General features: G+C 43.2%; 1 protein-coding gene across 1 annotated transcript; it reads right to left on the bottom strand.

Moving 5' to 3' along the window:
• Positions 1 to 1,310: 1,310 nt before the first annotated feature.
• Positions 1,311 to 15,754, bottom strand: LOC310816404 (SH2B adapter protein 2-like). The gene is made up of 9 exons (XM_083686584.1): positions 15,670 to 15,754; positions 9,113 to 9,919; positions 8,723 to 8,824; positions 5,774 to 5,865; positions 5,257 to 5,345; positions 4,823 to 4,960; positions 4,189 to 4,385; positions 3,218 to 3,395; positions 1,311 to 2,434 (listed from the first exon to the last, which is right to left on the bottom strand). The coding sequence occupies exons 2-9, from the start codon at positions 9,605 to 9,607 to the stop codon at positions 2,103 to 2,105; spliced, it is 1,623 nt and encodes a 540-aa protein (XP_083542710.1). The 5' UTR covers positions 9,608 to 9,919; positions 15,670 to 15,754; the 3' UTR covers positions 1,311 to 2,102.
• Between the last annotated feature and the right edge of the window lie 3,292 nt (positions 15,755 to 19,046).

Raw genomic sequence — 19,046 nt, 5'->3', positions numbered from 1 at the left:
CATGCTTCAGACAAGCCCTTCTACATTAATATCGACTTCCAAGTAGGCATTGATCCAATAGTCATGCGGCAATATTGCCATCATAGAAGTACATGAATTAATTTATGAAGTAGATGGAGATATTTAAGCCAGTATTTACATAGCTATAACTATAGATATATATATACACATACACACACACACTCACCAAACACTTTATTAGGAACACCTGTACACCTCATTCATGCAATTATCTAATCAGCCAATCGTGTGGCAGCAGCGCAATCATAAAATCCTGCAGATAAGGACCAGCAGCTTCAGGGAATGTTCACATCAACCATCAGAATGGGGAAAAAATGTGATCTCAATGATTTTGACCGTGGCTTGATTGTTGGTGCCAGACGGGCTGGTTTGAGTATTTCTAAAACTGCTGATCTCCTGGGATTTTCACGCACAACAGTCTAGAGTTTTAATGGTACAATAAAAAAAAACATCCAGTGAGCAGCAGTTCTTGTTGATGAGAGAGGTCAACAGAGAATGGCCAGACTGGTTTGAGCTGACAGAAAGGCTATGGTAACTCAGATAACCACTCTGTACAATTGTGGTGAGCAGAAAAGCATCTCAGAATGCACAACGCGTTAAACCTTGAGGCGGATGGGCTACAACAGCAGAAGGCCACGTCAGGTTCCACTTGTCAGCCAAGAACAGAAAGCTGATGCTGCAGTGGGCACAGGCTCACCAAAACTGGACAGTTGAAGACTCGAAAAACATAGCAGAAATCGAGATTCATCAGACCAGGCTGAGGCACACAGATGGTAGGGTCAGAATTTGGCACCAACATGAATCCACGGAGCCAACCTGCCTTGTATCAACAGTCCAAGCTGTTGGAGGTGGTGTAATGGTGTGGGGAATGTATTTTTTTGTTCACCTTGGGCCTGTTAATACCAATCAATCATCGCTTGAATGCCACAGCCTATTTGAGTATTGTTGCTCACCACGTGCATCCCTTGGCCACAATTTACCCATCTTCTAATGGCTACTTCCAGCCACACCATGTCACAAAGCAAAAGTCGTCTCAAACTGGTTTCATGAACTTCAGTGGCCTTCCCAGTCACTGGATCTAAATCCAATAGAACACCTTTGGGATGTGGTAGAACGGGAGATTCACAGCTTGAAAGTGCACCTGAAAAATCTGCAGGAATTGAGTGATGCAATCATGGACCAGAATCTCAAAGGAATGTTTTAACATATTGTGAAATAATGCCACAAAGAATTGAGGCTGTTTTGAGAGCAAAGGGAGGCCCTACCCAGTATTAGTATAGTGTTCCTAATATAGATATATAGCTCTCATTTTATATATATGTGTATATATATTTCACAAAGAACATTTGATTCAATTTACATTTGTGTGTCATAATAATAGATGGAGTGACATTTGAATGGGAATGTCTTTATTGAAAGTGTGTCTTCCCTGCTCGGGTGGCAGACAAACCAAACTGCTAGCTTAATTGAAATATTTACAGACCAGAGGGATTTTCAACTGTTATCCAAACAAAGTAATGCACAGTCATGGCATTGGGTCACCTGGTCAAAGGGGGCTGACAGAGGATTTCTCTCTTAAATTGGAGCGGTAGGACTCAGTTGAAATGGAAGTGGTTGAGTAGAAAGGTTCCATCGAGTTCAGTGTCAGATCATTTCTCCTTTCCTCATGTCCCTTTCTCACTTCTTGGCTCTATAATCCCTTAACACTAGATCCACTTCCTCACAGAGCGGATTCAGTTCAAGTCTAGTCAGAGGTTACATTGGGGGGAGGAAGGGGGAAAGAAGGGAGGGGGGAGGCAACATATGTGTTTCAAAACCACCACAAAATCCCAAGTCACTACCTGGGTCCACCATACTATGGCACACATTTGGAAAACTCCAACAGATGTGATGGTCCTGATACAGAGGAGGCAGAAATCGGAGGACAGGCTAATTGGAATGCATGGAACGGAATGAGGAGTGGTATCAAAACCATTCCCTATTCTGTACCATGCATTAAAATGAGCCTGTCCTCCGATGTCTACCTCCACCAGCCTCCACTGTCCTGATCATGTCTGATAGATAGTATGACATCCTGTGTGTCAGTAGAGAGAATACTGGTTCTCAACAGCTCTTGTCCTCTGCGTCCCATCACTCTCCTGCTGTTCATCTAGAGAGCCACCAGAGGGCGCCAGCAAGTGCTCGGTGCTGCCACTGCGACTCCTTAGACCTCCTCCTCCACCACCACCACCTCCGCTCTCCAACCTGGGGAAGGGAGAGCCCCGGGGTAGAGCAGGGGAGCCCAGTGGAACAGGAGAATCTACAGACGGGCCAACCGGCTGCAACGCACCAGGGAAGACTTGTGCTGATTGGTGGAGGCCATTCCGACAGGCAGGCTCTCGGATGGGGGCAGGCAGGCGAGACACGCTGAGCTCTGCAAAGGAACCCCAAGAGATTTGAAAGAGTTAAAAAAATAAAAAACACATCATCATCGATCTTGCTTAGAACTAAGTTATTGACTATGCAGAGCAGAATCAAGTCATTGCAGTTGCAATTCGTCATGTGCCTTTGTATATTTCTTTTGTCTACTTAGTGTCTACTTAGTACCCTTTAGTTGTGGGAAAAAGCTAATTGCCTTTCCTAAGCCCTTGGAAAAGCTTTGAGGATATTTCAGTTGAAATCAAAAGAGAGGGATGACCAAATACATTCAGGATGAAAGAGGTGGGTATTAAGAGGGGTTACACAGTGGAGTGAGACCAGTAGAGACAATAGGAGCAGCAGAGAGAAGAGGGCTCTGAGGAAAGGAGGAAAACCCGAAGGAGAAGGACGAGAGAGAACTGGGGATTAGGAAAACAAAGTGCCCCCTCTCCTCTCCACCCTGATCCTCTCTTCCTTACGCTTGTCAAGGTGATTACAAGGTGAGTCAGTGGTTTTTAAAGTTTATCCTAAAAGACTCCTTTGTTAGCAGAGGTGCTGCTTGAATACAGACTTTGAAAACCTGGATAACCCTTTCATGCAGCTAAAAATCTGGAGTAAACAAACATCTTATGTCAAATCTAGGATGCGAGGTCAGGTATGGGTCAACTATTGTGAGACAGGTGATTTTAGTAAACTAACATTAATTGTATAGTTCACTTTTACAAAACAACCTAGAGGTACACAGTGCTCCATAACTAAGTCAGATTGAGGCACACTACTGCTAGTGCCTGTGTTGTACCTGGGTGGCTGCGCTGGGTCTGTGTCTGGACGTAGCAGCGCAGGGTGATGTGGGCCGTGCCGCGGGACTCCAGGGGGATGGGGTAGCAGTGGAAGTGCTGAAGCATGTCTGGAACGCTCTGGAACCACAGGTGGTGAACATGACACTGGCCCCGGGAGTCCACAGACAGACGCAGGTGCTGCACCACAGGGAAACACAATACACACATATGATACAGGTCAGAGGAGGCTGGTAGAGGTAGAAATCAGAGGACGAGGACTCATTGTAATGCATGGAATGGAATGAGTAAACAATGAGCCCCTCCTCCGATTTCTACCTTTAGTCTTCCTACTGTTCTCATTATTTTGCATTCAGGTGTAGCTACTGCAAGTAAAGCGTAAAGTGAAATAATTGTAAAGTAAAGGGGATTTACTAGGTATCATTGTTTTTTACATAGAAAGGCCCTGTGGGCTGTGACTCAACAGAGAAAGCATATGGGTTAATGTGTGTGGGGGTATGACAAACCCTGATGGAGACAGAGGCAGGAACCCCCCCCAACAAACTTGCCAGCACATATCTGGTGGCCTGCCAAATGTTGTACCCACCACGACAGAGAGGGCAGCACTGACTGAATGGGGCAGCAGGACAATGGGATAAAGACACTGTCTGGTTGGGGACCAGGCTTTCTTGTTAACATGGCTGGACCAGGGGGTGAAGCAGCGGCCATCCACTCTGGTCCAGGAGAGCTATTGTGTATGGAGGCTTTTATCATAGCGTGCCTGAGTCAACTGACAAACAAGATGAGTCACAGGCTTTATAAATCTTTTGGGATTCATCTTTCCACGACCAGGGTTAGTGACTATCTGTATTCAGACTATGTAGAATATTGGTAATGAGGAATGGGAGAACCACAGTGCTGGTGTGCTTTGTTTGTATGTTTTTGTTGTTGTTGTTGTCTTTCTACAGTATTCATCATTCGTCTCTAAGCATACCTTGGCTTTGCCCTGGAAGTTGAAGGTGAGGACGTATTCTCCTGGTCGTGTCTCACTCTGGCGAATCACAAAGAGCCCGTGGCTCCGGGCTCCACCCACCAACACCTGCTGCGCGGCGCGTACCCGCGACAGCGTACCGTGGAACCATGGGTAACAGGTCAGAGAGGTGTCCGTCTCGGGGAGGGCCGTTCCTTCCCCTTCAAATTAAAGAAAGAGCACAACCTCTTAGACACCTTCAACCCATCACCTATACCACCAATTGTATTCCTTAAGGGAACAAGCCATTGGGTGCTAGAATCCTCAAGTCCCTTCACATTATTTCTCATCATTTGCGTTCATGTGAACCTCAACAAACTAGCTTGCCTAATCTCCTCTGAAATGTCTGTAATCTGTGTTGGGTCCCATTTCCCTTTTTGAGTTATCTTCCAGGAGTCCAGCACCAGGAGTTGAGTTTGGGGGTTTGCCTTTTTTGAACAGCTTACCTGATTCTCTACAGAAAGTACTACAGCAGAAAACAGTGTCAGATGTCTAGGATTTGCAGTACATTTTCCTCTGATTATTCCACTCTTGGAAACTCTTTGGCGTCTTAGAACCACAACAGATGGTTGCGCTGATGCAGAGAGCGTTCCGTTACCTGGCCTGTTGGTCTCCAGCGATTGGAGGAAGTGCTCTAGGGGGACGTGTGCCGGGTGAACAGGGGAGGCCAGGGTCCGACAGCGGGACCCAGAGGATCCACATGGGCCGGCGCGGTGCTGAGGGGTCCTGTGTACGCCTGTGGGGACACAAAGAGAACAGAGGGTGAAGTCCATTACCACTGTAGTACATTCCGGATGCAGTCAGACACATGCATCATCTATAGATCCCCCAATGCTTAAGTAGAATTTATTTTCTAGTTTTAATTCAGGAATGAAACTAAGAAATACAAAATTATACTCCTATCAGATTTAGTTCATGGTAAGATCTTGAAATTAAAGTTATTTCCGGAATTGACTTGAAAAGAAAAAAAAAGTTTTGGGCCTTGAGGGAAAAAAGAGAAGGTAATCAGGTTTGAAGAGGTAAGGGACTCACTTTGAGACGTGAGCTCACAGCTACAGGTGGACACAGAGGGGAGCTGGCCGTGGGGACACGATGCCAGCTCAATGTCATCTCCACTGTCCCTGTCACACAAACACAAACACAGTATTGACAAGGTCAGAGATTAACCTGGTTTGGGTGTCTCTCAATAGTCTGAACTATTCTTCCTCTATCCTGCTCTAGGTATCCGCACTGATCTGGGAATTCGATTTTTGCCTGTCAAGTTCACATCAATGCAAATGAAGAAGAGGAGATCACAAAAAGATATACAAGTTGATGCACACCTTCAGTATATTTATATAACAGTGTCCCCGTCACTCACACTCTCTCACACACACACACACACACACACACACACACACACACACACACACACACACACACACACACACACAAACTTGTTTGGGCGATTCTGTTCTCTATTGATGTATCCAAATAGTCTCAAGTGTCTTTCTCTCTCATTTGCTCTTATCTGATAACAAATGATAAGAAAAAGCAATGTATCCTTTACCCAGGGTCAATGCAGTCCTGAATGTCAGCCACCCACGAGTGCTTCTGAAGAGAGTCCAAAGTCTCCAGGATGTATTCCTCTCCATTCTCCACCTTTGGCACAAGCATGAAATTAAACAAAAGGATACAAGTGGTCTGGGGTGGTCCAGTGGTCTAGCACCACAGCCTACAGTGCACACATATGCACATGTCGAATCCGGCTCACACCCTGCTGACATATCCTTTCTCCACTACCTCTATCCAATAAAACAGAAAAATCAGAGAGTGTACCACAAAATATAACCTTTAAAAAAAGCATTGACCTATGGGCAGGACATTGTGATACCACAATATGCACGGCACTGTTGTCACAAGTAAGAAATGGTTATAGATACAAAGGCACAAATACTCAAAACGTATGATGGACTCACATAGTTCATGCTGTAGGCCACCAATTGACTAAGTTAAGTATCAGAGGTGCATTGAGGTGAGAGGTTCACTGAATAACAACAAAAAATCAAGTCGCTTTGAAGCATCCAGTACTAAATGTATCTATGAACCTAAAATAATTAATAACGCAGTAAAAATGTATTGACGTATCAGAGACGTCAATACATTTTATATATATATATATATATATATAATATATCAGAGACCATATAAGAAACTTATTTTCACCTAGAGTACAAAGATGATGGGGTGACAAACTTGTCTGTGGTTTACAGTGGAAACCATCAACAGTGCAACATCAGACTATTTTATTCTCCACATCTGTACGTTTGTCAATCACCCTAATAATATCCTCTCTCGCGCCTCCATATTTTTAGCATTCACTACCCACAACATCCTCTACAACACCCTCTGAAGCCTACTTCTTCTTGTATGAGAAGAGTACAGCACAATGGACCTCATGCAGCAACATTCTCTTCAATGTCTCTTAGATTTTCTCTTAATTTTCTATTAAGAGAAAAAATAAGAGAAGTCTTGCCTATTTAAAAGTCTCTAGAAGTCTTGTGTGTTTCACCTAAGTTGAGGCTCCAGAGTATTGCACAAATCTAAAAGCAGTGCTCTTGGCAATCTGAAACGGCTTAGCAGCCATTCTCATCAAATAGATTTGTGTGATCTCTAAAAACACGTTCTCTGCGTAAGGCCGGGATGGCCAAAGCATCTAAGAGCAGTATGTAAGCTATTCAGAAGCTGAACGCACGCAATATCATCCAAGGGTTTTTATAGTCTGAATTGGGATCAATGGACCAATAGTATTTCTTTAGCCCACAAATTTAATAATCCAATCATTATAATTACTCTAAAACATATGATAATCTAAATTTGATTATATGATATTCATGCGTTTTTTTTTATGTTCCTCAAATGTAAAACGTATGTTTCCTTGCGTTGGACAAACAATTTGTGGACTGTGAAAACAATATGTTTTTTTCTTATCTTGGTAAGAGTGCTCTCGACCATTCGTAAAATGTTCTCTTACCGAAAAGAAGAGCAAAGATAAGAAAACATTGGTGAATCCCAGAAATCAATGGGTACTAACGAAATAAGAACAAATCGTGGGTACGAACAAAAATAAGAGGACATTTGTACGTATATCACTTCCTGCATGAGGCCCAATGAGTCACACAGTACAGAGTGAAATGAATAGACACTTCACTGCGTTGTAGATTACAGTGCCCTGCATAAGTAATTGGACTGTGATGATCTGTTTCTTGTTTTGGCTCTTCAAAAGTTTGGATTTTAAAATCAAACAATTACTATCACTAAAAAACATTGATTTCACCATTTACAGTGAAAACACTTTTTTTATACATAGTCCCCCTATTTCCCTATTTTGCACCAAAAGTAATAGGACTGATTGATATAATGTTGAAACACTCATGTTTAGTATTTGGTCGAGAATCCTTAACTGCCTGATGTCTGCGACCCATTGACCGCACCAGACGCTGGGTGTCTTCTCTGGTGATGCTCTGCCAGGCCTGAACTGCAGCCATCTTCATTTGTTGTTTGTGTTTAGGTATTTTTGCCTAAAAACTTTTAATCAGGAAATGAAATGCATGTTAACTTGGATTTAAATCTGAAGATTGACCAGTCAAGAACTCTCCACATTTTGGCCCTGAAAAACTCTCTAGTTGCTATGGCAGTATGTTTTGGGTCATTATGTTACCGTATGCTGAAGAGCCATCCAATGAATTTGGAGGCATTTGCTTGTACTCAAGCAGACAAGATGTTTCTGTAAACTTCTGAATATATTCTGCTGCCAACAGTCAGCAGTTATTAATTAAGACAAGTTTCTAGTGGCAGCTATACATGCCCAAAACGTAACACTCCAATCTTTCCACTTGCAATTACTCTAGTACATGATAATTCAGATAAGATGAAATATATTAATCTTATCTGTCCACAAGACCTTTTTCCAGACCTCTGCAGGCTTTTTAGGTCATTTTTTAGCAAACTGTAACCTGACCATCCTTTTTGAAGATAACTCCAGTCATCCACTCGTTAAATTATATTGCAAATTGTGGATTTTGGCAAGCCTAAGGTTTTGGCTATATTCCAGATTTTTAAGCCTAATAATGGCTTTCTTGACTTTCATTGACACCTCTTGGGTCCTTATGTTGACAGACACCTCTTATGCCTGCACAAATGATGTGTCAGAACACACCTGACTTCACAGAAACACCTGTCAAGCCAAGTGTCCTATTACTTTTGGCGCCCTGAAATAGGGGGATAATGTATAAAAACTGTTGTCATTTCTAAATGGTGAAACTAATATGTACACAAATACCAAATAAAAGCTGACAATCTCTACTTTAACCTCATAGCAAACCTTTGACACAAAAAATAAAATGCCCCTTCTGGGACAATTGGTTCCCTTGTATCAAGCAAAACAAATCGAGTGCAGCTCAAGTATTTGACAGTATCTGACCCCATATCTGATCATGTATAAAGATCAGGCACTGACCTTGAGAACAAAGGTGTTGTCTCTGTCCGGCATCTCCAGGGGAATGGTGGTCCTCACCTCCACAATGGCAGACAGTGGCACGCTCACTTTGGGCTTAGACGACTGACTCAGAAAAAACAAACATATGAAAGCACTGGAGAGTACAGAGAGAGATCTTCTATCGTACTGTGGTTTGACATAGCATTGTGCTGCTGATTTGATCCTCGCACTGATTTGATTAATCCAAGGGCTAGATAAACGTGACAAATAATAATACTTAGCGAACCTGGCCTCCTCAACTATCGAAAACGACATGTTTTTACGGAAGTGTGCACACAGCCAACATCACATATATGGAATTCACTTGGAACGAAATCTATTCAAGACACAGGAAGTGACATGGGATCTCACCTTAGGTGGCACATAGAACTCCAGCAGGAAGCCCTCCCCCTCTGTGGCCCCTCCCCCTGTCCTCCTCAGAAGCAGACGACACTTCTGCCACTGGGCGCTGCTACCAACACAATGACAGTCGTCGGCCAGCATGTAGCGTAGCGCCCCCTCCCTCTGCACCTCGGCCGGGGGGGCCCTGACGGTAGAGGCGGAGCGGGGGCCCCGAGGCAGTCGGAGCAGACGGGGGCTCCAGCGGCCTCCTGCCTCCCCGTTGAGCCTCTGGCGGGGCTCGGGGGAGGCTCCGCGGCTCCTCTGGAGCATGTCCCGGACCCCGTCCACCACACAAAGGCTGACGTTGCGCAGGGAGAAGCCCTTCCTGAAGGTGGCGCCGGGGAGACCCTCACCAGAGACGTCCTCCGTGCTGCGTGACTGGCCCAGGGACAGCGTGGAGGAGGACAGGACGCTGGGTTTAGGGCAGTGGGCTCGCGGTCTGGGCTTCTCTGGGCTGCCCTCCATACGGACCAGAGCCTGTCTCAACGGTTCAGAATCAGATGGATACTGTAGAGATCTGTGGTCTGAGGTAGATTAATCGTGTAGGTAAATACTTGGTTGAAGTAGGTAGAGTAGCAGGCAGCAGATCCGACAACCCCCCCCTCCAAAACCAGAGGCTGTTAGTTGGACTTCCTTAGGGTTAGGCCTGGTCTACCTTGGCATAAAAAACACTCCCAATTATCCTGTGCACAGTACAGAAAGAGAGAGGGTCCCTAGGGAGCTCCTCCTCACTCCAACCTGGTCCAGTTCCTCATTAGTGAGGCAGGCTAGTGGGAGCTGTGGACAGACAAAATAAAACAAAACAACTGTGAGACACATATTGGACTACATGGACAGCATGTATTTATACGGTTGGTGTGCTGAAGCTATTGCCTTTTTTTTCTTGGTTAAGAAGAACTCATTCCTCACTGTACCTTCCAAACAGACATTATTTGCTTTTCGTACAGTAGCTGCAGTGAATAATACTTTCTTTTACCATACCCCTTAACCACAAGCATAAGAGAGCAGAGGCATCTACAATTTAACACTTGTATCTACTATCTAACATACTATTTAACATGACAATTACCTTAAATAAGTCCTTACCTGAGATAACATACTATCTAACATACACAATTACCTTTATCAAACTTGAACACTTTGTGTGCAGTAGGTCCTACAGTCTCAAGTGGAAGTGGAACATGACACAAGAGACTTGACAATCAATAAGTCCATCAATAAGTCCTGGTTAGGATATCGTGTTCAATGGACAGGTCTGTTGGAAATGAGATGCTGCTATTTTTGAGTGAAGCAAACAGCAAGTTCAGTACATCTTATCTTGTAACCCCAGTGGCCGTTCAGCCCCACGCATCGCTGCTCCTTCACAATGAGGAGAAAAATATGCAGCATTCCAGTTTAATTATGCTTTGAACTGAGGGGGAAAAAAAATAAAATAATAAGATTTCCAGAGATATACAGGAAACCCAAGAGGAGGTGAAGGCCAGAGAAAATCACTCCTTAACCCTGACGTTACCTTAGCATGTGCTAACTGATTCTTGCGAATGAAAATTACCTTCGTGGTCCAGGCAGTCAAGAGGGAGGTCCACGTCAGTAATTGTTTGCTTGCCCTCCTGTCTGCAGCTTCGTAGATAACCTTACAAAACGTGACAGGTCTCAGATGATTAGAACTGAGGTTTTACTGGCACCATCTCACACTGTTATCACCTACAGCAGCAGAGAACGGTTAGGCTTTGAAATAGGGTCTCAAGCAGGAGAGAGAGACAGATATCTGCTAATCATAAAGATATCCAGAAATATTAAAAAAGGGCCCAATTAATGTTATCAGACCAAGGGCTAGACGATCAAACTGGGCAGCTGCACGCCTCACAGTGAATCAACGTCAGAACAACTGATTGGATTTTTTTTTTTTTTTAAATGTATGCCGAACTAAGGGAGATTTCTGTCTAATTATATTTTAATGGATGTGCCTGTCATGACCAGTTGGTCAATTTTAAGAAACGGTGACAAATTAAAATGAAGCAGCCCCATCAATGCGAGGGATAGGAAATTACAACCCCCACCACCCCTCCTCCCTCCACGCCACCCCTCCCAAATCCACTGTTACTGCAGGATATGTCTATGCAGGCACTTTCATTGTCATCCTGCCAGTAAATAAGAAATCAGAGATAAAAATGCATTGGATAGACGTTGTGCAAACTCACCATGATGGAGATGCAAGTGTTTTTCAAGGACAAATGCCACTTTGAATATGAAGTGAAGCAGTCCTTTTACATTGGATTAAGTCATAGATAGATGACCTATGCTTACAACACACACAGCCTACTGGAGACCAGCTAGTGAGTACTCTACACAACCCAGTTCAGTACCATTCCGTTTCTAAATTGGGCTTCATTCTATCATTGGCAGATTGTATACTCCCCACATCTCTTCATAAGCTGAAACATCAAAGCCCCTGTGCAGAGACAGGTGTGTGTGTGTGTGTGTGTGTGTGTGTGTGTGCGCGCGAGTAAACAAGAGAGCATGTATGTGTGTGTATGTGAGTGAGTGAGTGAGTGAGTGAGTGAGTGAGTGTGTGTGTGTGTGTGTATGTGAGTGAGTGTGTGTGTGTGAGTGAGTAAACAAGAGAGCATGTGTGTGTGTGTATGTGAGTGAGTGAGTGAGTGAGTGAGTGAGTGAGTGTGTGTGTGTGTGTGTGTGTGTGAGTGTGTGTGTGTGTGTGTGAGTGAGTAAACAAGAGAGCATGTGTGTATGCGAGTGTGCCATATTGTCAAATTGTGAATCTGTCATTAAGCGTTGCCTGAGGTATGAGTGGGTTTGATCCGTCCTAAGCTGGATCCTTCTTTTGAATAATGTATGAGCACAGTGTCACTCTCCAGGAAATTCAAATGGGGCATGCAAAAAACATTATCTAATCACCTGATTTCACCTGCACAAAGATTAATCATCTGTAGATCACACAGGGAAGTGCAATATTATCATACTCGGAAATTCTATAACAAATTCTATAACAAAACACAACAAAACACACATAAATGATACACTCATAGACCAAGAGCCATGTTCAAGTAGGCTGCAGAAATACTAAAGTACTTTCCTCCCCTATTTATTATTCCACACTACTACTTTCAGCAATCCAACTGTCTCTTATCAGAGGTTATTTCAGGGAAAGGGAGGATGTATTTTTAAAGTATTCAAACATGGTCCTTGTCTATCCTCAAAAGGGGTTTCAAATCACGGAAATGGTTGGATTCAACTGAGGAGTTTGAAATCATCAAACTAGTCTGATTTTGACAGATTGGCATGGACATCCATAGACACATTGGACTGAGTGAGAGGCTTAACGTCATAAGGTCAGCTGTCAGATCCTCATATGTAGGTCAGATATTTCTCCATCTTAAAGGGATAGTTTACCCAAATGACAAAATCACATATTTGGTTCCTTACACTGAAAGGAGTCTATGGACAAGAACATACTTCAAATTCACTTGTTGGTTCTGTTTATCTGGGCACTGTCTAACTAATAACATTTTTAACCAAAAATACAATGGAAGTCAATGGACCCTAAATTAGCATGTTTGAAATTACATGCTCAAATCATCCCAAATTCTCTGAAAAGACTCAATTACTTAATTTAAATGACTGAGATGGTTTGGGCATTTCAAACATGTTCATTTTGGGTCCATTGACTTTTGTTTTTTTGGTAAACATTAGTGCGGTTAGTGACAGTGCCCAGACAAACAGAACCAGGATGTGGATTCTTTAATTCTGGTTTGAAATGGGATGATGCCACAAATGCACAATTCTGGGACAAAAACTTTCAGTCGCTAATGCTTACACTGCTGGTGACTTAAGAATGGTAGTTATTCTGTTTTCAGGACAAGAAGAGAGGAGCCTGCACTACCATCTAATACACTAGAATGTTGCTTGTCAACAATTGTGACAGAAATCAATCTCATTTTAATCATTAGTTAATGCAGTGGGGGTTGTGCTGTTGCTGGCTTTTTACCATATCAGTTTGAAAAACTAACTTTATTTACTTCTGCGTTGCACATCAGATCAGATGACCTCTACATCTCCATCCAGTGATAAATGTCAGAAGCAGATTCTCTTACCAGGTGTTATTTCCGCTCCAGAGCCAAAGCTCAAAAGAACCCTCCAAAAAGCTCCAATGCCAATGAGTCCCTAGACACCATAATGGACATTCCAGACACCCTCTCTCTGGCCTGAGTCAAGTCGGCATGTTACAAATACCACCGTTTAGGCTACTGAACATAGGACCTCTGAAAACAAATAGGACAGTCAATCACAACTGCAGTTCTCTTGCATGCACACACATATATATATATATATATATATATATATATATTTTAACTGGGTATTGGGTCCTCACATTGCCTATCCATACGTGTCTGAGAAGGTGTTCTCAATCTGAATGTATTCTACCTCTTCTTAGTCACACCCATACCCCCCCGGATCTACGATAGCAAGCAACTTCAAAACTCCAAATACCCAGAATACTCATCGTCCAATCAAATCTCGCAACCTAAAAGATGTGTATTTGGGGAACTACGGTACTCTGAGATGACAACAGAAACAGGAAAACAGGCAAACAGGCAATGGTGGTAAGAAGAGATGTAATGAATTTGGATTGAGAATGCCTTCTCTAGTCATACACGTATGGCTACACTGCCCTAAATACAAATGCATATATAAATAACTCCATTACAATTCTGCCTTTTATTGCTAATGTGCAAAATGTGAGGGGAAATATTGAGTCATCTTTTCACAAATTAAGCACATCGCATCCGACATATCTCATCATTTAATGAACGTTGTGCCAACCTTGAGAGAAAGAGAGAGAGGATGAGGGGGGGGGGGGCAAACACATGCCTCAATGAGTTCTTTACTTAGTGCGGACAGAACCAAAGGGCCTCTCAGCATTGCAGAGAGTAGACATGCTCTACAGGTCAAGTCCAATTTGGCAGGGCTGACTTTTACCCTTAAATTGCCTGCACATTTCCAGGACTATACAGTGCTTTCTGTCATATTTCCAGTGAAAATTCCACCATTGGCACTGCAGTGAGGTTAAATGTTAGTCATATTTAAAACAGAACTGGGGGTTAACTGTTCAGGATAACAGGCAGTCATTTACATGCTAGCCAATCATTTATATGCTAGTCAATCATTTCCTGTACACTGTCAGGTTGTGGAGATTGAATCGATCCTATAGAGCAGTACATTTTCATGCCTGCAGCACAGTAGGTGTGTGTGTGTGTGTGTGTGTGTGTGTGTGTGTGTGTGTGTGTGTGCTGAGAGCAGAAACATGATCAGTCCTGACCAGTGACCCCTCTCTTACACAATGTTATGTAGAGACAGGAAGTAACTGTAAGTGGCTCAGACCTCTGACACCACTCCTCCCACACACACAAAAGCAGCTGGCCAAACACACGCACATACACACCCACACAAATGCGTGAACACACAGAAACACACACACACACGCACATACGTGTAATTGTACTGTACAGGCAAACTCAAACTCACACACAATCATAAACATGGGTTAACAGCATTTGATCATCAAAGGACAATGAATAGATATATGTCAAGATATTCTGCTTTGAGTCACATCCATAAATCACATTTCTGAACAGAACTTTGAATGTACCAACACACACTACAGATCAAAGATGCCAGGCTCTCTCCAACATCAATGGCAAGGCATACCAGACATGTATCGACAAGAAGATGAAATTCTCATGCATAATACAACAAAAAAAGATAAACGATGTTATGGTAAAACAGTCTCTTCTATCATCATGACTCAGAAATCTTTGTGTCTACCAGAATGGAGACAAGAAAAACAATTGGTGCTATGAAGGAGGGGCAATCTGTCCATCCCACACCAGACTGTGGTAATGGAGAGGGAATGAACCAGCCATCCTGCAGAGTAGCCTAACTAAACTGCACTCTCTTGCGCCATAAACATGCAGACCTTTTGGCAGAGGCCATACCATTACACTACACCAAGTCAGGTCAAACTCTTGCATTGGCACCCCTTCTCATAGTACAGTTTTGGTATTCATCTGCGTGCCAATTGGCAACTCCACGATTGTAATGAATTGAAAACCATTTCCTTCAAGTCCTGACATAAACTATCAATCACCAAATGAAAACAATGTGAGGGACACGCATGGGAGTAATCAGAGCTAATCAAACATAACTTCATATTAAGTTTAGTCTACATAGCCGATATTGCTTTATTATTAGTGTTATTGTTACCGGTATTTGCGCCACAATTGAGTCCTCAGAAAAGGTTTATGGAATTATGAATCAATTATAATCCAAGCGAGAACATTATGTCTGAGCGCCACTTCAAAAGCTAAAGCACAAACATATTGCATTCATCGCTGGATTGGAGGGGAAACGGAATCATAACAAAATTGCTCGGATACAATAACGACTGCATTCATTATGTGACTAATTAACTACGCTCTGTATTGAAATTAATTTGTCAATGCGCTTACCTTATCGGCACTGTTGTATTGCTTGGAGATAGCTCCCTTTTGGCATTCAACTAATTTACGTTTGAAAAATATGAATAATTTCCACCAATGTGTGCTACTTTAGCGTGTTCTCTCTCCATCACAAATGAGCAGAGATAGACAGACCCCCTAGCGCGGCAGCGTGGGTAGTCTGTGATCTTCTGTGCAATAGCGCTTCATTTAAAGGAGACGCGTTTGAATGTGCTTGTGGTTGCTCAGCTTGTTTCTTTCTGACCAAAAAAAAAAGAAACTCTACAATGTTGTTCGAAAACATGTTCCAAAATTATGCACGATGACAATTATGCGATTATTTGAGACACTTTTAAATTTCGGATCCAGTATTTGAGGACCCATACAGAATAGGCTAACACGTTAACCATTGTTTTAAATAACTTATGTGTTTTAAATAACTTATGTGTTTTATAATTTGATGTGTATGCTGTGAATTACTGGCTGTAGGAGTTTTCTCCCAGTTGAATAAACAGTGTCCTCTGAGTAGTGTGAAGAGGAGGGGGGTGGATGGGGGTGGGGGGGTTGGGGCATTTGGCCTCCCAGAGAAGGATGCTCCCTAGTCCCAATAGGCCTGATCCAGTCATCTCTACTTCCTGTGCTAATGTCACAGTGACTTCCTTGCATTGAGCTTCTCAGTGAATAAAAGCCCAGTGGTACACTCTGCTTTCCACAGCCCATTAGATTTTACTAATGACCTCTCTGACCTGTCTCAGTAACCGAGCAGGACAGAGATTCCATGTACACTAAACAGGGCCGCACATCCAACAGCAATGCTCAGTCAGCAGTGACACCGATTCAATGGCTATTTTTATCCACAAGAGGCAGAACCAATCATATCACATATAACTCAAGGGACGGGGGAACTCTGAAAAACTGCAGGATAAAGTGTAAAGTAGGCTACCTCCCAAGGAAAGTGCAATGATGGCTGATATTGAGATCCTGTGATACAGGCAAAAGCAAGTCATTTAAGAATGCTTCAAAAGGAGATCAGTTGTTGAGATCCACTTGGTCAGTTAGTTTGGATGAGGACCATCTACCACATGAATCTCCTTTCAAGACATGTTCAAAAATCACTTGGCTTGACTTGGGCAAGTGAACTGGAATGTGTGTGTGTCGGTGGAGTTTTATGAAAAAGCTACCTCACGTTGTCTTTCCTTAACCCGTCTAAACTGTGCTGTGCATGGTTGTGACAGGTATGGCTATCAAATACGTTAGCGCCTTAAGAGCCCAGAGTGATATTGACTGATATGGTCTCCAGTGGAAACCGAAAGAGGGGGAGAAGGAAGGAAAGAAAGAAAGAAAAAATGAAGGAAGGAAGAAAGAAAGAAAGGCATATATAAACGTAAAGAAGGAAATCATTGAGCGGGAGCTGGGAGCCTCTGAGCAGTAACCCTATCAGGGCTGAGATCTCATCCTGCTTAAAACACAGCGGGACATTCGCCCAGACGGATAACGTAATCTCAATGGTATCTCAATGTCCTCCAATTGTACCCACCGGCCTCACAGGCAGCATCTGGACTCAATCCGCCCACAATACAGTTTACCCCTCAGCAGTACATCAAGACAAATGTTACACCCGTCCCCTCGCTTCGGTTGAGACGACCAAACATCCACAACAACGTTGTAAAAGATGAGAGGAGGAACCCATTGAAACAGATGGAGAACGGGTGGTGAGAGGTTTGATGTTTGTTGTGTGCATTTCATGAAAGATCCCTGTAAAACATTCAATACGTGGTTTATGAGATCCAAATCATGGAAGGGACCAGGCCCCTAAAGTCAGCCATGTTATCAGGATCAAGCATGCTTTGCCAGTTGGGCAGAATAATTACTACAAGATGTCTCCACTTACGGGCACAGGAACACCACATGAGAGGGTTCAGTGCAGAGCAGAAGCGCGTGTGCACGTACGCACACACACACACACACACACACACACACACACACACACACACGCACGCACGCACGCACCCACCCACACACACCCACACACCCCCACACACACACACACACCCACACACACACACACACACACACACACACCCCTGCCCCCCAGCCACAAAAGCTTTGAAGTTGAATGTTGCTATGGTAATAATAACGTACTTCCCAAAATGCCGATCTTGTGTTATTAGCTGAGTGGCTGTCATTATGTGGCCTGCCAGATGGACGTGGCAGCACACTAGGGCTGGGCTGGTTTAACCCTTCACACAGCCTCGTATGCACACAAAGATGGTCACACTGCAGAACAACACACCTGGCATGTGGCACAGAGACCAACTGACAAGCTGTATCTGGAGCAGTCATCATCAGCAAAAGGAGAGATGGATGATGAGAGGCAGAGAGAAACAGAGCTCAAGGGCACTATGGACCTTGATGGTAAAATGAACACAGAAGTCAGGTTCAGGAGAGGCAGAAATCGCAGTACGGGCTCATTGTAAGGCATGGAATGGAATGACGAATTCCATGCATAACAATGAGCCCGTCCTCCGATTTTTACCTTCACTAGCCTCCCCTGGTCAGATTGAACATGGAGTAGGCTACATTGAGGGCTGACTGAATTTGGTGACCATGGACACCAAATTCTAAGGAAATGTGACTGATTGGGTGGGCATGGTCACATGGTTTGGCTCCAAGCAAACTGCTGTGACAAGGAATCAAAGTGTGAGTTCACAGCATGGCATTCTGACGTTGTACTGTTACCATGGAGACTTCGAAAGTACCATGCCAACGGGGCTTGCTGTGACCATGTGCATGCTGGGATGCATAAGAGATGCAAGGAATCCTGGCAACAGAAAAAATAAGAATTATCACATTACAATGTCATTTGAACATAAAAACAATATTCATTAAAATAAAAAGAAATGTTTACATGGAAATACAAAAACTGTGAACCATAGATAACATCACTTTAACAAACGGACATGGTTAGCATTCGTAAGGAACAAAATGGAACAATGAATGAATTAGAGCCTCATAAAGTCTACAGAATCCTGTCAAGGTCATTTTCCAGCTTTCAAACATGTTCAGATTTGGAAGCAATGAAACTGAAGCACAGGTAATCAGACACGAGCTTTCTCTCAAACGTATCCAATGGAGAGGCATGTGAGGGTAAAAGGTTTCTGAGTAGTGTATAGATTTATATTTACAGATAGTTGAATCAATCAGTGATGAACAGTTATAACTCAATGGTTGAAATGGTTAGATGGTGGTTTCGTGCATGATTAATAGTTAGCCCTATGGTGGCTGCACTGTCAAATTAATGTAGCAAATGAATCATAAATCATCAATGTGCATGGCATCCACAAAAACACATATGAGTCTGCATTAGTCTGGGGACAGTGTGGCCAACA

The sequence above is a fragment of the Argentina silus genome (genome assembly GCF_951799395.1).
Source record: "Argentina silus genome assembly, chromosome: 2".
In the NCBI taxonomy this organism is placed as follows: domain Eukaryota; kingdom Metazoa; phylum Chordata; class Actinopteri; order Argentiniformes; family Argentinidae; genus Argentina; species Argentina silus.
Note: the sequence above shows the minus strand (reverse complement) of the source record. Positions and strands in the feature narration are given on the sequence as shown.

Excerpts from the sequence above, each read along its gene's own strand:
- LOC310816404 (XM_083686584.1), bottom strand. The coding sequence starts at position 9,607 with ATGGAGGGCAGCCCAGAGAAGCCCAGACCGCGAGCCCACTGCCCTAAA. Across the intron at positions 5,866-8,722 it reads ACAACACCTTTGTTCTCAAG|GTGGAGAATGGAGAGGAATA; the intron begins GTCAGTGCCTGA and ends CTTGTGCCAAAG. Across the intron at positions 4,386-4,822 it reads GCTGGAGACCAACAGGCCAG|GGGAAGGAACGGCCCTCCCC; the intron begins GTAACGGAACGC and ends TTTAATTTGAAG.